Genomic DNA, 23,159 nt, shown 5'->3' on the forward strand with positions numbered 1-23,159 from the left:
GAGACGATGGGGGGGGGGGGGGGGGGGGGGGCGTTTAATGAAAAGCTAAGAATGAATTAAATCATAAAAATGTTCAATCAAAATATAGAATTTTAAAATCAATCAAAATAAAACACGTAGGCTACTAAAAATGAAATATTTTATTTGTTGACACACATGTCATGTGACCAAGGTCAGAGAACCATGAACATGCAAGTGTGATGATGGCTTATTCAAATATTTATTTTTAAATCTCAGGGGTACTTGAAGGAAATATATTAGGTGAAAGAGGATCAGATGACAAAAAAGTTTGTGAATTTATGCATTTTAATGCCAAGAGTGATAATTCAAATAAAAAAAGAATGTGTTTATCAGTAGCTGATGCAATGTTGAAACACTTTTTAAACCTGAAATGATTTTTTGTAACTCCAATGGTCAAATAATGTGTCTTCCACAAAACTGGAAGACTTTCTGAATGTATAAGCATTAGGCCATTTTAGAAAGGACCATTTTAAAGATGAAAAAGATGAATTAGGGAGAATCAATAAATTATGAATAATTTATTGCTATTGTGTAAATAATATGCAATCATGTAATCCATAAAAAAGTAACTGTAGTCTGATTACGAGTATTTTAAATCGTAATTTAATCTAATTACAAGAAGGCCTACTTAATTTTTGGAATCTGATTGCTTAATCCAGATACTAATGTAATCAGTTACTATCCAGCTCTGGTTATACACTATAATAAAGTCATAAAGTCGTTCAGTCAGAGACGAAATAAGGGAATATGGTGGAGAGAGTCCGCACAGCCTGTTTCATTTAACATATCTGCAGACTGTTTTCGGCTTGAAACCTATTAAAGATACTCTTAACATTTAAATTTCCATTTCTCTCTGAATAATTAAAGATCATTTTGTGCAATTATGGATTGAAACTGGTACCCTAACAAGCATGATAGTGAGAGTGATGTGTATATTGAAGATTGATATTAAATTCATGTGGTATCAGATGATTCAGAAATAATCTGATAAACATTTCACTTTGTGGCCGTTTATTTTGTAGGCCTACTATAGTTAGAGTTCCTGAGAAATTCTTACTGTAGTAAAAAGTGTGACTACAAGCACCAGTCAACATGCCATATTTTAAAAGCTTTGGAATAATATGTAGAGACTTTTGCACATCCTCTAAAATCTATCCAGGCGTCTGTAGAGGAATGGGCTTGTGAATTAGTCATGTTTCTGCATGAATTATGTTTTCTTTGGCAGCACAACACACATCATTATTCAGATTAACATAAGGATTCAACACGTGGATATGATTTCAAGCCTTTACCAAACAGCATGAAAGACATTGAAAGCTTGACCCAGTCATACGCTCACAAGTCACAAGCTGTCGTCTGTACACATTTAGAGATCCATGCTGACGAGTCCACATGGACTGGTATGTATAGCTTATAGTTCTGAGTAAAGGATATAGACATATGATTTTCTATTACGACTAATCGTTTATTCATGTTGAATGTTTATATTTCAAGCTGTAGACTGAATTCCATCAGGATCCGGAGTGTTCTGGTTCATGCTTTTCTCACACTGCTTTCCTCTCTTGCTTTTGGGATACCCGACGAGTTATCCCATCAGTTATCTGGTAAGCTGACTAGTCCTCTTATGTCTTTTGACTTGGTTGGTTACTTGGTGGTTACATTGTTTTACTATTTCACTATAGGAAATGTCAAAGGAAAGATCATTTTCCATCAAATGGAAGGGAATTCAACATACTTGCGTGGTAGTGGGAAGTTGGCATCTTACATACCCACCGTGGTTTCATTTGAGCATTTTGACCCGAGGCATACCCTGCGCTCTGACACTTTCATATACACATGGGACTTAGGCAATGGGTGATTGTTATTTGAACAAATAAATCCATTTCAATGAACTAAATGTTTATCTTCGAAATAGTTTTCTTTACAGTTGTCATTGTTTTTTAGGGAAGTGCGTAAAGGCCCAGAGCCTTTTGTGACATGTCACTACACTTTACCAGGGAACTACACATTTCAACTGAGAATTGAAACCAATACACCACAACATTCCAGAATAACTGGGCTGTACTCTATAGATTTGACTGTGTTAGGTGGGTGCAGAATCATTATCTCTTTTAATTGACTTTTTATATGTTACCAGTGGTGTTAACATGTCAAAGATCCTTGTGTTTTGTAGATGCCATAAAGACCATTGAATTGAGAGGACCTTTAACTTATAATGTGGACCAGAGCAGCAGTCTGTCCTTTCAGGTTGGAGGAAGGTAAATGTATCTCAAGAAAGTAAAAAATTATTTGGGAGGACTGTTATTTTTCATATAGTCTTTTATTCTTCATCATTCTGAAAAAAGTCAACAGACTTGACTTTTTATACATTTTTTTTTCTATTGCATGTGATGTGTGTAGTCCTCCGGTTTGGCTGTGCTGGAGAGTTTTGTCTGATTGCCAAACACCCAGTCCAACTTCTTGCAATTTAGTCAGGTTCTACGGGAACCAATTCAATCTGAACTACACCTTCAGATCAGTAGGAACATATTGCTTAGACCTGAGTGTGAGAAATATTATCAGCAACCTCCAGACATCCTACAACATCTATGTGCAGAGCAGCCGTAAGTATAATAGATTTATCTCAAACAATTCTTCATGAGTAACTTTGAAATGTTTCCTGTATTAAGTGGAATACAAAGTATTCCTTATGTTGTGGCACAAATGGAACATACTGTATATAATGTCACAAAATGAAAATTCATCATTTACTCACTGTGTTTTCATTCCAAACCTGCATGGCTTTTCTTTTCTTTTCTTTTGTGGAACACAAAATGAGATATTAAAAGTTGTGATAAAGTGAATGGGGACATACATAGTGATGACAGAAGTTTTGTTTTTGGGTGAAATATCCCTTTAAATGCATGGAAAGATGAGCCATGTGAATAAGCATGACCATTAAAAATCACTGTTTGCGTCAGGAAATACTGTGCTTGACCACATTTGGATCAAAACAGCATCAGTTATACAGCTTAAGGCCACTGATTGTTCATTCATGATTCATTTAGCCTCAGCGTGAAGAAGTCTGAATTACCCAACAGTACAGCATTTTGACTTTCAGATTTTCAAGAAAAGTTATCAAAAGATTTCCGATTGATCTCGTTAGATTCGGAGTGGCATACCGAATCAAACGATACACAATTTTCCTATGTCAGCCATTTTGAGCATGGACCATTTCAAATTTTGTAATAAAATGCTGTATTTTACAAACGCTTTAGAGTATTGTTATGAATCTTATAGAACTGTTTGCGGGAAAGTTATGAAATAACGAATTTGACAAAGTTTGTGCAAAATGGACACGAGGCTATATCTCCGCAATGCTTTAGTGGTTTCTGACCAAACTTGGTATGTGTTATAAGAGCATGACCTGAGTGTACATGAGTAGTTTGTCACAGCGCCACCTACTGATCAAAATAAAAAAAAAATGACATTTTTGCTTATAACTTCTGAACAGTTTGGCCAAAGATCATAAGATTGGTCTCGTTAGATTCGGAACAGCATACCGAATTGAACAGTACCTAATTTTTACTATGTCGGCCATTTTGAGTTTTGTAGTAAAATGCTGTATCAACAAATGTCTTTAACAGGGGTCTCCAATCCTGCTCCTGGAAACGTACCATACTGCAGAGTTCAGCTTCAACCCTAATCAAACACACCTGAACCAGCTAATCAAGTTGTTCAGGACTACTTCAGGTGTGTTGAAGCAGGGTTGGAAGTTTGAAGTTTGATGTTTGAAGTCTGCAGGAAGGTAGCTCTCCAGGAGCAGGGTTGGGGAACCCTTGTTTTTACTGAGTAAAGACAGCTCCTTAGCTCTACATTTTACCTCTGTTGTGCTTGGCCCCTTAATTGCTGCATGCAGCTATATTTTTAATGTTTTTCTTTAGTGTCTCTTATACTATATCAATTAGCCAGTAGGTGGCGACAAGTGACTGTCTTCATGAACAAGTCATTGAATCATTATTCAGCCAATTCGTTCAAAATACTGATTCATACAGGAACAAAACAAATTCCACGTTGTGCTGCTCAGAAACTAGATGGTTTGCCCTGTGGCGTTAGGGATGAAAAGAGTAATTTATTGTGCAATACCCTTTAAACTCGGAGAAAAATAAATTACTCCAAGTCCAATTAATGCAGAGAAGAGAAACCACATGAAGAGAGCGCGGCGCGCCAATAGTGACGGCCGTTCATAAATGATTTGTCGCTCCGTCTGCGTTTGCCCAAATAGCCTACTTTTAAAACATGTAGACAAATGTTTGCTACATACGTAAAATATGTGTTGTGCAACTTAGGCAATAGTGATATATCAGATCATTTTACTGACTTGATATTTGAATTTCGTTCAGCAAAATAAAAATCTTTTTTCAAATAATAGATTCTCCGAATACGTCCACATATGCAATCTTTGATCATATGCAACCAAATATATAGGTGTTAGCCTATTTATAAAATAATGCAGCAGAGTTTTGGTGTGTGTGTGTGCATTTGTGAATTATATGTGTCAAATTTACAGATGCAGAAAAGTGCCTAAATGTGTGTCGTCAGAAAGATTACTTGTCAAACAAATGAACTTGAAATCTTTTTGGCTAAGGCCTATGTGATTGCCGTAACGGGGCTGAGGAGACGTGAGACGTGTGGATCCATCTGCAAGCTTTTATTATAGAGACGTGGTAAACAGGCAGGGTTGAACAATGGCAAACAGGTATATGGCGGGCAAAACACAAGAATAGTCCTAGGGCTAGCGTAGGTCACCGATCGGCAGACAGAATCACAGGGGCGAGACGAGTGGGAAAAAAACAGGAAAACAGGCAAAGATCAGATACCGCAGAAACAGGCAAGGCAAAACAAGGACTCGGAAAGGGATACAGGCTAAACAATACTCAGCAGAGAAAGGGGGTTAGAGTGGGTGTATATAGTGAATGAGGTCATTAGAAACAGCTGTGTGCAATGAGTGCAATCAGGGCAGTGTGCAAATTGTACAAAGAATGATGGGAAATGTAGTCCGGGGTGCTATGCAACAGTTTGTGTAGTGCGAGAGTCAATGTAATGGAAAGTGTGACATCTGGTGGTGAATAAACGGAAGTCCATGAACCGAATTCGTGACAATTGCATTGTGATAGGCTACATGACCTTGCCAAATTACTTCCAATAATCCGGATTCGGAAAATTGGTTAAGATAAATGTGTGTGCCCCCTAAAAGCACAAGTGGTCCCTGCTTTTATATACAGTAAAAGCAATATCACATCAAATATTAGGCTGTGACTCAGTCATGCAGTGTCATTTCCCACTAATCTTTGTTTGCTATTTTTATGTCTCATACATTCACTCTCATATGTATATATACTTTCCCCCCTAGCTGTGAGTCTCATCTTCATATTGCCATGTGCTGCAGTGATAGTTGCTACTCTCATATTCATCTCTGTGTCAGTGTGTCGTCCACAACAGCAATCCCTCGTGTCTAAGGCTCTGGTGAGTGTTTCAGATCAGGAAAGAGAACAAGAACAGACAACAATGTGAACTTGCTTATGTATTTACGCATTTTGTGGAAATGCTTTTAATTAAGAGTAACATTCAGGTTTGTCCACTAGAGGTTGACATAGACCAGAAAGTAAATGAAACAGCCTTTGTCAGAGGATTATTTTTGGTTATCTGTCTAAAAAAATGTCATTTTAGTAATGAGTCAGTGTTTCTTTCTTTCGTGGTTGTGAAGTTGTATAACTATTCTCTTGAAAATATGAGTTAAATACTTTATTGGGATATTTTTTTTAAAGGTGATACAATGACAAAAAAAAATCTGTCCCCTACACTCTTAAAAATAAAGGTGCTTCACGATGCCATAGAAGAACCTTTTTGTCTAAATGGTTCCATAAAGAACCTTTAACATCTGAAGAACCTTTCTGTTTCCCAAAAGGTTCTTTGTGGCGAAAGAAGGTTCTTCAGATTATAAAAAGGTAAGAAAGAGATGGTTCTTTAAAGAACCTTTGACTGAATGGTTCTTTGTGGAACCAAAAATGGTTCTTCTATGGCATCGCTTGAAGAACCTTTTGAAGCACCTTTATTTTTAAGAGTGTAGGATGATTTTAAAGAACTTTTTAAATCAATGTAGTCTTAAAAGATTTTTTAAAAAGTTTTTTTTAAATGGTGTTTTATCCTAATTTGTTGAAGTAAGTGTTGACATGTTAAATTTAACAGAATATCAAGCCAGATTACCCCTTGACTAATTGCTAGTTGGTCAGACACAGTCTTAGAGGAATAGTCCAAGTACACCCAAAAAAGAAAATTTTCTGAACATTTACTCACCCTCAGGCCATCCAAGATTGGGAACAGATCGGAACAGATTTGGAGCAATTTGGCATTATATCACTTGCTCAACAATGGATCCACTGTAGTGAAAGAATGAGAATTCAAACGGCTGATAAAAACACAATAATCCACAATATGTCTTGTGAAGTAAAAAGCTATGTATAAGAAACAAATTCATCAATAAGATGTTTTAAATTTAAACCATCCTTTTTGGACAAAATACAAGTCCATAATCCATAATAATGTTTCCTCCAGTGAACAAAATCCTTTAATCTCTGTTGTCCTCTCACATCTCCAAAAACACTCAAAATCCATCAACATATTTGTATAGAACTGTTTTGGACTGTTTTTGCTTATAGTGCTTGATTTGCAAATCATAATCTTCAAGATGGTGCTGATATCTTTTGATTCAGATCAGGGGACTTTTAACTGGTGAAAGCAGTATTATGAATAGAGGACTTATATTTTAACCATTTAATTATTGATTTGTTTATTAAAAATGCAGTTTTTTGCTTCACAAGACATTAATTGATGAACTGGAGAAGTGTGGATTACTGATGCCTTTATCAGCTGTTTGGACATTTAAGTGTCATTACCAATTATAATAAATGTCCGTTTTCTCTTTTTGTGTGTCTTTAGATGGCAGACATGAATTATCTTTCCTTCACAGAAATCGAGCTGCGTACCAGAGATGCTTCGGTCACCTTACAGGATAATTCTCCTGCTTCTAAAACAAATGAAGCCCAGCCCCTTCTTCAACAGCCAGAGACTGCCTACAGCACCTAACCCTGATTGCCCTGTCTACATTACACTTGAAGTATTCATTAAAATCAATCTTTCATTGCATTATTTTGTGACGTGGTCTATCTATTTACTATTGAAACTAAGATCTTGGTTGAGATCTTGGCGGGTCTTGACGCAACACCCTGTGAATCGACACAATACAGGAGCACTGAAAGCTTTTTGCTCATCTGATTCACTCTTCTCTGTCAGTGTGAATGCACTAATGCTTTCTGTGCTCTTTTTGTTTGTACTTGAGTGGGTTTCAAGGTTTACTTCATGAAGGTTCCATTTGTTAATGCGAACCTCCTTGAAATCCTAATGGATGTTGACACTGGTGGTGAATCTTTAAAAGTATAAAAGTACATGAGGTTAGAGCGATTGCATGCAGTTCAACAAGCGTGCCTTGGAATATTGTTACAATTTTCAACCTGATCCAAATGTGCAAAACGCACCTCTGTACAGAATGATCATATTTCTTTGCGAGCGATTATGAGCGAGAGCTTCCTTGTCTAAGACCTAGAGCTCTTTCTCCTGGAATGAATGAGTCTGACCTGTATATTCCTGCTGTGATGATCAATGATATTTGCCATCTGCACTAGTACCAGGAAGACAAGAATTACAGCTCCACAAGGGACCGCAAAATACCTCTCTAGGTTAAAGGCTACAGATGAGCAATGCATCATACGTCTAGTAATAACTGTGCCCTTCAGCTCAAAAGTAGCTGAGGCATTATTCTCTCCCTTAGAAGTGTAGCAGGAGTCATACTGTATATATGTGAAAGAACCTCTTTACAAAAGTTTAACAAAGATTTGTTTCCCTGTTTTTATTCACAAGGAAACAGTCATCCAATTAGTAAAACTTGTAATAACTTACACCACCGTTCAAAAGTTTGTGGTTGGAAAGATTTTTTTTAATGTTCTATTGTGTTCATCAAAGCTGTATTTATTTGATCAAAATCCAGTGAAATAATATTACAGTTTAAAGTAACTGTTTTTTTTTTTGTTATTTTAAAACGTAATTCATTCCTTTGATGGAAAATCTGATTGCTTTACACACACACACACACACATTAGGATTCTTTGATTAATAGAAAGATTAAAAATAATTTATTTGAAATACTGTATAAATATTTTGTAACATTATAAATGTCTTTAATGTCACTTTTGATAAATTTAATGCATCCATCTAAATAAATGTCTATTAGTACTTATAAAGCACATATTAATGCCTTATTCTGCATGACCATATTTTAGATCCATTAATTCTACCCCATACCTAAACTTAACAACTACTTTACCAACTATTAATAAGCATTATCTTTAAGCATTATTAATAAGCATCTATAATCTTCCTTATTCAGATTAACTCTGCTTTCCGGAATTCACACATCATTCAGTAATTCAATCCAATATCTACTTCACTTTAAAGCTCACGTTGACGTGTGACTGAAATGCATTTGGCAGAGCTTGCGTAAACAAAATTCTTTAAAGTGTTAATCATCTCAAGGATGTGAGCTGTGAGGAAGCTGGAGATTTTCACCCCCTGCAGGTGAATGTCACAGAGATGCAGCTGTTTTCTTTCTAGAAGCCAAAGACCTTCCCAACTTTCCAAACTCAATACAGTATGTGCCACCACCTATGAGCTTTTTATCGTCATTTCCACCTCTCTAAAGGTCCTTTTCTTTTTTTTTCTTTTTTTCCAGTCTTGTGAAACGTCCCTTTGTGACACAAGCTTTGGCTTGGGACTGATCTCATCCCCTTAAGACAGGCTAATGCCCTCAGAGCCTGCACCTGTCTGTCAGAGCAGTGTGACAGACAGGTTACATTCAGAAAACAGCTCTACCTCATTATAGTACTTTTCAACTTTACTTTTCTACAGTATATTTTTGGTAAATTTAGAGTAGCTAGAACAGCTGCACTAAAAAAATCCCTACTGCCACAGACAAGCAAGGTCAATGCACAATGTCTGCTGTAAAGAAAATTGCTTGCTATTATAATATATTTTTTATTTATTGGTGCTGCTGAGAAAACACACTAAACCACAAAGGATATTATAACAGTAGAAAAAAAAGGAAACTGAGCAATAAAATGATTTCTAAGCTAACTTTATTTTTCATTGGCAATCACAGGTTAGCAGTGTCAAGCAAACCCTGAATAATTGGCACGGTAAACAAAAAAAAGTATTTTAAACAAAATATGGGTATCTTGACATTCCAACAAACAAAACAACACTAAATGAAATATCTGAAAAAAATGTTTCATCTTTAAAAACAGGGTATAAAAATATGATAATATATTTCAAGAAACAGACCTTACAACATAATTCACAGTTCATTAATTGTCTTCAAAATATCTGACAGTGTTAAAGCATTTATAATCTTCAATGGGTAATTCAGTCAGTGTAAACAGAGATGGGCTTTAGACTCTAAAAAAAGAGTTGATTCTCAATATTTTTAATTAAAGGGGTCATATGATGTTGCTAAAAAGAACATTATTTTGTGTATTTGGTGTAATGAAATGTGTTTATGCGGTTTTAATTTTCCACATACTGTACATTATTGTTTCTCCTCTGTGCCCCGCCTTTCTGAAACGCGTCGATTTTTACAAAGCTCATCAGTCTGAAAAGCGAGGTGTGCTCTGATTGGCCAGCTATCCAGTGCGTTGTGATCGGCTGAATACCTCAAACGTGTGACGGAAATGTTACGCCCCTTAACACACTCTCTGATGCCGTCTCCCGGCACGGCGAGACAAAACCAATAAAACCCATTACAAATGAGGCATTTGTTGCATCCAGTGGGGACATAATTACTGATTATAATGACTTATACTGTGTTTTTACGTGCTGCGTTGCGTATCGCGCCGCATAGACATAAAACCATGTCTGCATTTGTGAGCGGAGAAACGACAAACAACAAGCGCTACTCATGTTTGAATCATCAGAGGTGTGCTCTGATTGGCCAGCTATCCAGTGCGTTGTGATTGGCTGAATACCTGAAACGTGTGACGGAACTGTTACACCCCTTAACACACTCTCTGATGCCGTCTCCCGGCACGGCGCGACAAAACCAATAAAACCCATTACAAATGAGGCATTTGTTGCATCCCTATTTATAAGAATCAATGACAGATTTTAAAAAGAAAGATTTATGGTGCCTTAAGCACATTATTACTGTAGCTCTGGCGGTCTGCAGTAATACTCAACAGGCTAACGGCACCACTGTCAATTTGATCTCAAATGTGATTTCCCTCACCAAAGTCTAAATTTAAGACTTTTGTACAACACAAGATCCAAGTTTTCCTCCTGTATAATGTATGGTTTTGTTCTTAAATCAAAAACAGCTTTGTAATGAAACATTAGCATGTTAACTTAGGCACTCTAAGACCACAGGACAACAATGCACACTCAAAGAGGACACGGAAAGTCGTGAGAACACTCTCTTTTGATCTTTTGCTGCAGTCATGCCATGTTGTAATAAATATTATTAGATGGCAACCCAGGATATCCTACTTAGAGCTGTTCATGTCCTCAGAATTGGAATTATGAGTTTTTATGGCAACACTTAACACCAAAATTAATCTGCGTAATTTGAGTAAACAATAGACGAAACCTCAATACAACATATAATGAAAATGTCTTATTAATAACCTTATAGTTTAGTCAGTGGGGCATTAGAACGTTATTCTGTGCTAACTCTGTGCTAGCTACATTAAAATGTATTGTATGTTTTTTTTAATTTACAGATTATTCTTGCATCATCAAGAAATGAACAGTAGTCGCATACATAGGATTTATTAAACAGAAATATTATGAAATAACTGCATTTTATTTCTGAAGCTGTTGCCATTTTAAGTGTTTCCACATGATAAGTTTAAATAAAATTTGCAATAATGAGTTCTACAAGGACATGAACGCTTTTTACAAGTAGTTATCTCATAATTCTGGTAATTCCAACATGGTGTGAACGCAGCTATATTTTAACAGGATACGCATACGGATGTGTGCTTTTGTGTGCATCAAAAAGGTGACATGGTAATATACCATGGAGTATAATATAAATACACTGTACATAAATGATAAGCATTCAGTGATATGGTATTTTTAAGAGTACCACGGTAGTACCATCTTTCCTTTAGCCACAAATGTCAACTATATATAGAATATATCAACAGAAATGTTCCATTTATCTGCATTTTGTAATCTATCCAGGAATATTTAAATATATAATTTATATAGTTCATTTAAGTAGATTTTTCTAAACTATTTGCTACTTTTTAAGTGATGAACACTTTTTGAGGATGAAAAGGATTTAATATCGCTCACTAATAGAATATTTGACAATATTAATTGTCAAATAGCCGATCTTCGCATAGCTCCAGCGGCCACTTTGATGCTCCACCAAACACCTCGATGTTACTGTCGGTCCAGGCCACCACATTCCCAGGTATGTAGGATGAGCAGTTTGACATGGCAATGATATCCGTGGAGCGCAGGACCCGATCCCAGACATTAAAGTGGCTCAGTTCCCCCACAAAGGCCTGGGTGGCATCAAAGCGCCCCCCTACTACATCCTGTTGAGGCCATAAACGACAGGCCTCGTTAAGACAACAACAATAACCCCTTTTATTCACTCTTAGAGGATGTGCATGCTAACTCTATGACATTGTTTACTGCCTGAGGTCAAGTTTTATTTAAAGTGTAAAGTTCATGAGTCAGTAACCCTTTTGTGCAGGGATGGCATAATATTACAGATACAGTGTGACTGTGTACTGTGAGGTCTGGGAATGCAGCAAAAACTGCTGCATCAGCTCTGTTTATGTTCTCACCTGCTCTTGGCCAAGGATAAGGACTCCTCCGGGCTTGATAGGGTGCCAGGGAGCCAGATTTTCTCCTGAGCCCAATCTTTGGCCATCCTGGTAGGCTTCCCAAAGCCCATCCCTAGTAGTCCAAGTGATGCAGACATGGTGCCACCTCCCATCACTCAGCGAGAGAGGTAGCTGTGCCACCTATTTGACAACAGGAGGTATTAAAATAGTTTAGCAATATTATTTTCTTAAATGCACAAAGTGGGATCTTAAGTTTCTTTTTTTCCATACAAGGAATTATACTGCCAAGATGTAAAACAACAAAAAACCACCATACAAGGAACCAGTTCTTGTGGAGTTATAAAGTAAAGGTATAGTTCTCCCCAAAAATTTCTCATCATTTACTAACCCACATGTCATTCCAAACCTGTGTGACTATTTTGGTTACCATTGACTTCTATTGTATGGGGGAAAAAATCTAAGAAAGTCATACAGGGTTGGAATGACATGAGGGTGAGTAAATGATGACAGAATTTTAATTTTTAGGTGAACTACGCTTTCAAGTCATTGTACTTTTAACATTTAATCTTCATTTACGCTCTCCAATCTCATCTGCAGTCGTGTTTTTTTTTATTTCCAGGTCACGTGAACTCGATGTTGGTCGTCAATGACGTCAATCCTCATGCAATGCGTCTAGACAGTATTAATAACTTTGACACTTTTATGCTGCTTTTCCTTTTTTGAAGTTTGTCAGTATAAATCACCATCTTTTTGTACTATTTTTACAGCTATTTGTTGTAAAAAAGTATGAAATACATTTCTATTGTTTATAAACATACTCATAAGATTTCTTATACATTCATTATGTATCATCTATGTCAATGTAGAAGGTATAAGTTAAATGATGAATAATAATCTGCAGTGTAATAATAATAGTAATAATAATCATCATCAGTGTCCTCATAACATTCAATGCCAAATTTGCATTTCTTACGTTGGTTCCTTACCTTGTCATTAATGAGCAGTTCTATAGGGTTATGGCCCCATTCGATCAGTACAATCTCATTTGCCTGTCCAGGCACACTCTCCAATCTCATTCTATTGTTTATAAACATACTCATAAGATTTCTTATACATTCATTATGTATCATCTATGTCAATGTAGAAGGTATAAGTTAAATGATGAATAATAATCTGCAGTGTAATAATAATAGTAATAATAATCATCATCAGTGTCCTCATAACATTCAATACCAAATTTGCATTTCTTACGTTGGTTCCTTACCTTGTCATTAATGAGCAGTTCTATAGGGTTATGGCCCCATTCGATCAGTACAATCTCATTTGCCTGTCCAGGCACTCCATAGGAAAACGGGGTTCCGATGCCAGGGCTCAAACCTGACTTGAGCCACATGCAGATAGTGAAGGCGTACATTTCTGGCAGGCTTTTCTTTACTTGTCCAAAAAGGTAATTTGTGCGAAGAGGAAGAGAGATCTTGAAATTCTCTGGTGATTTAAATCCAGCTCCTCCTAAAGTCAAAAAGTGTGATTATTGCGTCATCTCTTGAATGATGTAGAAATATGCTGATGGACCACAAAACAACTTGATTACCCCCTCTGCACTGGAGGGTAATGAAGTCCCTAACTCTTTTAAATCAAACATTAAGGAAAGTAATGTGGACAGCAGAGTAGATTTTAGTGTAGAGGAAACCAAGAAGTGAACTGTAACACTATTGCGGATAAATATGGGAATATTTTATCAAATTTTGAAGCACATCATTCTAAACAGTTACAAACATTAACAAATAAATGTGGTACAGCACTCCTTAGTGTCATGTACTTGGGAAAGAAGAATGACTAGAGAACATAGGAGTTTTTTTATGCAGACCTTTCTCCAGTTCAGAGATCCTGTTCATGAGAGAGTTGAGGGTACTGTCAGTGCGCTGGCGATGAGCGACTGTCTCATTATATAGCTGGGACTTCTCTTCCTCAAGCTCATTGACCTTCACGAGCAGTTGATTTTCCAAGTCCTCCAGTCTACGCTGCAGTAGATTTCTCAGCTCGTTAGGAAAGGAGGCACCAGAGATATTGGCTCGCATTTGCTGTTGCTTTGGAAAGTTAAACAAATAAATGAATAGGTTACTTTTCAAAGCTTCCTAATATATAGCTGACAGAATTGTACAAATGATTTTCTTTGCCTTATAAGACCTATTCCGTTCTGAACACTAAAAGGAAGTAGCCTACAATTCCTTTGTACATATAGGCTATAATCCAGTTAGTTTCTTTTGTGCATGTTTCTTTTTAGATGTTTAATGAATATATTTAAATACCCACAAGAATGTCTTGAAGATACACCATGCAGGATAAATTAAAATAAATAATAAAAACATATAGGACAACAATTATTTACTAGGTTTAATGGTTAAATGTTTTTTAATGACTACAAATATGTTTAATAAGTTCAATTGCTGATATTTAACTGTAATGGAATGCATAAACTGTAAAAGAAATACGGTAAAAAAAAAAAAAAAGCTGTGGTTTCCAAAAAATTACAATATGGCAAGACCACTTCATGTGAAAAAAACAACAACTATATGTATTAGAGTTCCCGTTCGCTCCATCATTTCACACATTCAGATTAACACCTGACATTTAAGTGGCACTGACACATTCCAGACATTTGGTCGCTTGGGGCATCGTAAGTAACTTTGGCATTTGTGGTTAAGGGATAGAGACGTCCTAACTAATGCGATAATCCCTGTCAATCTTCAACGCCTCCACATAAGAGAGAAACTTCCTGCACAACTGTGATTTTAGTCATTTGATCTGCTTATTTATTCATGTAGAATATGACAAAGCGTCAAACGCCCATAGCTAAAATAAACCCTCTTACCTCTAGATTTTCCAATCGATCTTTCAGACTCTGCATGGTGTCATTAGGATCTTTAGGCACATCGTCCATTGTGTCCTTATTCATTTTCCTGAACGTTTCGGAGTCAGCCTCACAGCGTGACAGCTTAGACGTCAGCTCTTTAATCGTTTCTAACTGATTGTCAATCGTCTCCTTCTGTTGTAGGATGGTCTCGCGAAGTTGCGTGCCGGTGTTTCTCAGTTCCTCCTCCCGGACCGATGCGCTTTGAACAGGCAGAGACTGCACGGGGCAACTACCCTTGTCAATGGGGACTGCGGTACAGAGAAAGCGCTCACCTTTTTCATTTTGTCCATAGACAACTTTTACACACGCCAGTGCATAGATGCACGTGAGTCCTGCGAGCAGATGAAGCATTTTGTAGCGATGTAAAAGGCGCGCGGAGAGGTTAAATCATACGAATCCCAATCTAATACTGTGCTGAATCGCAAAAATGACCTTAAACTACACATAACGAGTAAAACATTTCCATCAGTGGATGATACCCTGCTCTTTGAACACCTGACGCCGCGCTTCTCGCTCTAGTAATGCTGCTTACAAGAAGAGCGACACAGTCAACAAATGAACTTCAGTGATTAGATGAATCTGATTGGCTGTAGTATTAACGTCACTGGCTCTTTTAGAGTAGCTATAAAATAAAGTTCCTAATCATGCTCAAATTGATCTTTAGGTTAGTTCACTACAGCCCATATTTATAGCAATATCTCCAACAATTCAAATGTCATCTGTTCAATGTGCAATCTTGAAACAGCTGAACAAAGTGGCGTAAATTGACATTAGCCATGACAACCTCATTTATAAATAAACACACATATCAACAGTAAAAAAGCTAAAAAATAAAGTTCCTAGCGCTCCAACTTTGACATCTCTAAAATGCCTTTAAATTGATCTTGTCTTCATAAACAGGCTTTAATAAGTTGGTCACTCATACATAATTATCATTTTTCACCACATAGCTACTTTATTTGGAATAATAAAAATATCAGATATAAAAATAAATCTCTTTTTTTTCACAGTTGGTTTGATAAAAATATACTTTTAGTCAGTCAACTTTTAGATGATCGCGGTGTCCTTTTTACTTATGAACAATTTATGCAAGAATTTTCTTTTCCTGTCCCCCCAAGAGAATATGCCATTGTGTTTGGTGCAATTCCCTCTTGTATTATACCTTTAGTAAAATCTGGCCCTAAAGGTTCGTTCGACTCTCCTCTTTTTGATAACACTAACTTATTTGTTGACCGAAGTCTTCTCAATGCCATGTCAAACAAAGACATCCGTTCAATTATTAATAGATCTCAGATTTCTTTACCTGCTTGTGTGAGTTTTTGGAATAACATATTTAGTGATATAGAATGGGAAGAGTTTTGGCTTCTTCGACAAAAATTCTTCTTATCTAATAAAGTTGTTGAAGTCTCTATCAAAATGATCCATAATTGTTATCCGGTAAATTATAAACCTACTAAATTTAACAATAGTATTTCCCCCAATTGCTCCTTTTGCCTTCAGTCTGAAGAAACAATCAATCATTTATTTTGGGACTGTGCTTATTCTAAAGTGTTCTGGGTTGACTTTTCCAATTTTATTAAACAATATTTATATCCAAACTTTTGTATAGCCCCAAAAATTGTGGTTTTTGGTTACTCCTTGAATTTAGATCTTTCTCAGTGTAAATGTATTATTAATCTATTGCTATATCTTGCTAAATTTGACATTCATAAGTGTACATTTTCAAAGAAAACTCCCTACTTTTTTATTTTCAGGAAAGATTTTGATGTATATGTAAACTCTTTAAGAAACTCTAATAATTCTATTGCATGTAAGACTCTTTCATGGTGTAAATCTTATAAGCTAACATAGTATGCTTTGGAGTATTGTTTGTAACCCTTATTGTCTTTTGTTCTTACTTGTCTTTGTAATTGTATTTGTTGTTCTTCTATTGCATAATAAAAAAAATAAAAAATAAAAAATAAAGTTCCTAAAAAAACAAGCAGCCTTAATCCAGCACGTTAGCGAGAGAGTTTTTTAACACCTAGTGCTTTGGGAAATAACTAGTCTGTATGATTCTGGATTTTTATTTATAGTAGGGTGCTGTAACACATTTTGTTTCACTGGCTGTATTGATATAATATGCACATATCACTTTGCTATAAATGAGTTAGGCCTACATTTTAAGACTTATTCTTAAACTGTGTAATTTTTTCAGACAAAAAAAGTACAATTGTTAACAAAATTATTAACATAACATAACATAATGACTACCATGCTCCATCACTACCCATTGGAAACTAATATAAAAGAAATACATAAAACACTCACATAACAGACAGTGTGAGTGTGTGTGTGTGTGTGTGTGTATGTGTGTTAGTCGTTTCACATTTGAAGTACATTAGAAATATAGTCTCACAGCAGAAATGGGAAAGTAGTGTTACAAACCCTCCACATATGCTTAAACATGATATTTCTAGTTTACTTAAACATTTAGATGAAAAGCTTTTGTGGATATTATATAAAAATTATATCGCAAATTACAAGGAAAAACGAATACAGATTATACTGGTTCTGTGATTTAAGAACACGCAAATCAAATTTTACTTTCTTACCTCAAGATTAGTTTTTTAAACTGTACTTTTTTTATTTATTTATTTATTACAGATACAGCTTCTACTGTCTGGTCAGGTGGGTGGTGGAAGTCATGTATGATTGCATCCCTGCTCAGATCTAAATAATTAACATGACTTTAAACTGAACACTCTCTGGTGTACTCTATAGCTTACGTAACTACGTATGTGGACAAGATGAAGTTAAATGAGATTTAGATTAGTCTGACAGGTCTCCACAAGAGGTCACGTGCCATCTGCAGTAAAATGGAAATCAAAACAGCCAGTGCTGCATTTTAGGCTTAGTAAGCTTATTCACACTGCTGTGAGCCGTCGACAATTTATAGTTTTAGCCAGGTTAATCAATGCTCATGTCAGTTTTAAACTATTTGAAATGTCTTATAGCTTCAAATTTTTAAAAACAAATAGTTCTAATTATAAATAATAGAAACAGAACTAGAATACTTTGAATAGAAAATTATAAATAGAAGAAAAAATATCAACGCTGTTTTACGTAACTAAAAGTGGTGTGTCTTTGGACCAGGGCAGATATTTCACAGGATCATTACCAGATTGTGGCTATTCACCAGAGCTAGCCACTGCAGAGAAAACTGATGCCGGGAGCAGCACAAGCGTATTGCTGAGCCTGGCAGAACTTTGACACCTCCTCCCCACTGCTGGGAAGAACGCACTGTCAAAGGGACAACACACAATCAACAGTAGAATGTGTCCTTTTAAATGGATCCAAATGTTCATACTTGACGATCACACTGTTGAAAAAAAGGTGAAATTTGGCAGATGTGGATGCAAGAACTTTACGTTAAAATGTAGGTTTGGTTGTAAGGAATGAACTTAAATTTACAGTAAACATATATGTGACCCTGGACCACAAGTCTTAAGTCGCTGGGGTATGTTTGTAGCAATAGCCAAAAAAACATTGTATGGGTCAAAATCGATTTTTCTTTTATGCCAAAAATTATTAGGATATTAAGTAAAGATCATGTTCCATGAAGACATTTTGTAAATTTCCTACCGTAAATATATCAAAACTTAATTTTTGATTAGTAATATGCGTTGCTAAGAACTTAATTTGGACAACTCTAAAGGCGATTTTCTCAATATTTCGATTTTTTTGCACCCTCAGATTCCAGATTTTCAAATAGTTGTATCTCGGCCAAATATTGTCCTATCCTAACAAACCAAACATCAATGGAAGGCTTATGTATTCAGATTTCAGGTGATCTACAAATCTCAATTTATAAAAATTGACTCTTATGACTGGTTTTGTGGTCCAGGGTCACATATTTCATTAATTGATACTAAACTACTGAAGTTTTAAAATGACTAAATATGACTAAGACTAAAATACTAAAATCTGTTTTTAACCTTTACAATAACTGACAACCACCATACCAATATGAAGATGCATGATGTCAAGCACACAAATACAAACACCATCATGCTAACACATGGCGCAAAAATAAACATGAATTTAACAGTAACACTTTACAATAAGGTTCCATTTGTTAACATTAGTTAGCTACATTAATTAGCATGGACTGACAATGAAAAATACTTCTAAATCATTTATTAATCTTAGTTAATGTTAATTCCAAAATTTACTAATGCATTATTAAAATTTAAAGTTGTGTCTGTTAATATTAATGGACCTGAGCTGAACTAACAGTGAATATTTGTATATTTTTTATTAACTAACGTTAACAAATAATTAAAAATACTGTAACAAATATATTGCTTGTTGTTAGGTTAATATTAGTTATTGCATTAACTAGCGTTAACCAGTGGCACTTAACTAGCATTAACCATTAGCACTTGGCACTATTGTAAAGTGTTACAATTTAACAAGATAAGATGTAACATAAAACATAAAATGTATATATCTGATAACAAAAGCTTACAAAGAAACAAAGTTATTTCAATGAAAACCCGTCAAATGTGAAAGGTCACGAGGAATTCTGGAATTTTCATTTATGTTTTTTTTTACACTGTAAATTTTTCGTTCTTTTTCAGTTCCAAAAACTGTACAGTGTTTTATTTATTGTTAACCAATTAATGGATTTTCACTGTAGCATTTTCACAGTCTTTTACAGTTAAAATGGTAGAGACCTTCTTAAGTGGCATATAATGGAAATAATATAAAAGCCAGTCAAAAAAGAGAATGTTATTAATGTTGAGATCATCTGTGCATATTCTTAGAGTGATGTAAGGTATAATGGGCCACTAGCAATGCCAATGTCATTAGTTCTATTCCCAGGAATTCATGAACTGATACAATGTAGAGCACCCTGAATTCAGTGAGATTTGTAAAATGTCCTACTAAGTTTATCTATGGAAATGAATTTTGATAGATTTGGACAACAAGATTTTGATTTTGTCAGATTTTGATTTTGTTAATAGTAAAACAGTCCTGATCCTGGATGCTCTACAATACTGCAGAAAAATGCTGATGACGAAATTTATGTCAAACACACTGTGCACATACCCTAATGCATAGAAAATAAACTATAGCCGACTTTGGGCTTCATTACAGGTTCATAGGGAATGACTTTTCTGTCATGATGCACTAGAAGTGTGGCATGGATTACAGCATGTGTTTACTGCAGTGCTTTGCCCGTTAGCTGCAAGAAATACAGCACACCCAGTCCAGTACCAGAATCAGAATTTCACAGATTATTCACTGAACAAACTCACAGAATGCATTAGAGCGGATACTAAATCAATCAGTGACTCACTTACTGCAAGTTACATTATCATAATTTCTTTAATATATCCATGCTCTAACTTGCAGTGCTACCAAGAATACAATAATATATTTTGTCTTTATTTGTATATAACAATTGGCTTATGAGGCCTGTTTGCTCTAAAAAATAATATAGTATATTTTTACCTGTATGCCTCACAGTCATGCTTTGTTTAAGGTTATCATAATCACACTGTTGAAAAAAAGGTTAAATTTGGCAGATGTGGATACAAGAACTTTACATTAAAATGTAGGTTTGGTTGTAAGGAATGAACTTACATTTACAGTAAACATTATATGTGACCCTGGACCACAAGTCTTAAGTCGCTGGGGTATATTTGTAGCAATAGCCAAAAATACATTGTATGGGTCAAAATCGATTTTTCTTTATGCCAAAAATTATTAGGATATTAAGTAAAGATCATGTTCCATGAAGAAATTTTGTAAATTTCCTACCGTAAATATATCAAAACTTAATTTTTGATTAGTAATATGCATTGCTAAGAACTTCATTTGGACAACTTTAAAGGCGATTTTCTCAATATTTTGATTTTTTTGCACCCTCAGATTCCAGATTTTCAAATAGTTGTATCTCGGCCAAATATTGTCCTATCCTAACAAACCATATATCAATGGAAAGCTTATGTATTCAGATTTCAGGTGATACACACACATACAAACACCATCATGCTAGCACATGGCGCAAAAATAAACATGAATTTAACAGTAACACTTTACAATAAGGTTCCATTTGTTAACATTAGTTAGCTACATTAATTAGCATGGACTGACAATGAAAAATACTTCTAAATCATTTATTAATCTTAGTTAATGTTAATTCCAAAATTTACTAATGCATTATTAAAATTTAAAGTTGTGTCTGTTAATATTAATGGACCTGAGCTGAACTAACAGTGAATATTTGTATATTTTTTATTAACTAACGTTAACAAATAATTAAAAATACTGTAACAAATATATTGCTTGTTGTTAGGTTAATATTAGTTATTGCATTAACTAGCGTTAACCAGTGGCACTTAACTAGCATTAACCATTAGCACTTGGCACTATTGTAAAGTGTTACAATTTAACAAGATAAGATGTAACATAAAACATAAAATGTATATATCTGATAACAAAAGCTTACAAAGAAACAAAGTTATTTCAATGAAAACCCATCAAATGTGAAAGGTCACGAGGAATTCTGGAATTTTCATTTATGTTTTTTTTTTACACTGTAAATTTTCCGTTCTTTTTCAGTTCCAAAAACTGTACAGTGTTTCATTTATTGTTAACAAATTAATGGATTTTCACTGTAGCATTTTCACAGTCTTTTACAGTTAAAATGGTAGAGACGTTCTTAAGTGGCATATAATGGAAATAATATAAAAGCCAGTCAAAAAAGAGAATGTTATTAACGTTGAGATCATCTGTGCATATTCTTAGAGTGATGTAAGGTATAATGGGCCACTAGCAATGCCAATGTCATTAGTTCTATTCCCGGGAATTCATGAACTGATACAATGTAGAGCACCCTGAATTCAGTGAGATTTGTAAAATGTCCTACTAAGTTTATCTATGGAAATGAATTTTGTTAGATTTGGACAACAAGATTTTGATTTTGTCAGATTTGGATTTTGTTAATAGTAAAACAGTCCTGATCCTGGATGCTCTACAATACTGCAGAAAAATGCTGATGACGAAATTTATGTCAAACACACTGTGCACATACCCTAATGCATAGAAAATAAACTATAGCCGACTTTGGGCTTTAGTGCAACTGATTTCTAATTGGAAATAGGTGGATTACAGGTTCATAGGGAATGACTTTTCTGTCATGATGCACTAGAAGTGTGGCATGGATTACAGCATGTGTTTACTGCAGTGCTTTGCCCGTTAGCTGCAAGAAATACAGCACACCCAGTCCAGTACCAGAATCAGAATTTCACAGATTATTCACTGAACAAACTCACAGAATGCATTAGAGCGGATACTAAATCAATCAGTGACTCACTTACTGCTAGTTACATTATCATCATTTCTTTAATATATCCATGCTCTAACTTGCAGTGCTACCAAGAATACAATAATATATTTTGTCTTTATTTGTATATAACAATTGGCTTATGAGGCCTGTTTGCTCTAAAAAATAATATAGTATCTTTTTACCTGTATGCCTCACAGTCATGCTTTGTTTAAGGTTATCATTTTTGGTTTGAGCGCATCATGTCATGTCAATGAGCGCGACTGCAGTAGGCGTGCGTGCTGTTGCAGTTTGGCGCGCCCACCGCTTCCCTAAACTAGACGTGAACTTATAAAACTGTCCGCTTTAAACACTTTGTAAATAATTGTGCCGGATGCGATTTTATTTGTGATTATTCTTGTTGTGTGCAATTGACATTTGGTGTAAATGCAATGGCAAGTCACGTTTATATGTATAGCGCTTTATGCAAAACAGATTTGGCATGTAATATAATGTAAATACCATGTTACGTGAATATGGTTATAAATCAGTACCACTGCATCTGTCAAAATACCATGGTAGTACCATCTGATACGATACTGTACATGTTTGTGAAAGGCTGAACTCTAATATTGACGTTTCCCCTTATGGTTACTCTCCTGCAGATGACATGAACTTCTATTGAGACGAGCGCAGACACTAGTCTGCCCTTATTCAGTGCAATCCTGTCTGTCCCGGCCGCCACCATGTCTTTCGTGCCCACCCCAAGCCCCACTGTGGTGGATCAGACCACGCTTATGAAGAAATACCTGCAGTTTGTGGCGGCGCTCACTGACAACAACACACGTGAGTGTATTCCATTCAACTAAAAAGTTGCACTGTTAGTTGAAAGCGTTGTCTCTGCTTACTGGTGTGTTTCTCTTTCGTTTAAACATCAGCGGATGAGACCAAACTGAAAATGATG

At 35.5% G+C, this 23,159-nt stretch overlaps 3 protein-coding genes across 4 annotated transcripts in view; 2 read left to right on the forward strand and 1 right to left on the reverse strand.

Moving 5' to 3' along the window:
- The first annotated feature begins 1,370 nt into the window (after positions 1 to 1,370).
- Positions 1,371 to 7,194, forward strand: LOC107594177 (transmembrane protein 130-like). The gene is made up of 8 exons (XM_016284141.1): positions 1,371 to 1,421; positions 1,516 to 1,625; positions 1,704 to 1,875; positions 1,966 to 2,108; positions 2,195 to 2,279; positions 2,422 to 2,624; positions 5,414 to 5,526; positions 7,000 to 7,194. Exons 1-8 carry the CDS (start codon positions 1,414 to 1,416, stop codon positions 7,144 to 7,146), a joined length of 981 nt encoding a protein of 326 aa, XP_016139627.1. The 5' UTR covers positions 1,371 to 1,413; the 3' UTR covers positions 7,147 to 7,194.
- A 3,066-nt stretch (positions 7,195 to 10,260) lies between these two features.
- On the reverse strand, positions 10,261 to 15,432 carry nptx2b (neuronal pentraxin IIb). 2 transcript variants are annotated; one of them, XM_016284173.1, is made up of 5 exons: positions 14,839 to 15,432; positions 13,834 to 14,047; positions 13,231 to 13,475; positions 11,967 to 12,146; positions 10,261 to 11,711 (listed from the first exon to the last, which is right to left on the reverse strand). In XM_016284173.1, exons 1-5 carry the CDS (start codon positions 15,229 to 15,231, stop codon positions 11,484 to 11,486), a joined length of 1,260 nt encoding a protein of 419 aa, XP_016139659.1. In that variant the 5' UTR covers positions 15,232 to 15,432; the 3' UTR covers positions 10,261 to 11,483. The 2 variants fall into 2 exon arrangements, with proteins under 2 accessions (XP_016139659.1, XP_016139658.1); XM_016284172.1 differs by having other exon boundaries at positions 13,834 to 14,053.
- A 7,424-nt stretch (positions 15,433 to 22,856) lies between these two features.
- LOC107594200 (transformation/transcription domain-associated protein-like) overlaps positions 22,857 to 23,159 on the forward strand; it is an 89,731-nt gene continuing 89,428 nt past the window's right edge. Inside the window, exon 1 of the mRNA XM_016284162.1 lies at positions 22,857 to 23,041. Within this exon, the coding sequence (XP_016139648.1) occupies positions 22,942 to 23,041 (100 nt within the window). The 5' untranslated portion in view covers positions 22,857 to 22,941. The remainder of the gene's footprint in view (positions 23,042 to 23,159) is intronic.

Source organism: Sinocyclocheilus grahami, unplaced genomic scaffold, assembly GCF_001515645.1.
Source record: "Sinocyclocheilus grahami isolate Dianchi unplaced genomic scaffold, SAMN03320097.WGS_v1.1 scaffold180.1, whole genome shotgun sequence".
NCBI lineage: Eukaryota > Metazoa > Chordata > Actinopteri > Cypriniformes > Cyprinidae > Sinocyclocheilus > Sinocyclocheilus grahami.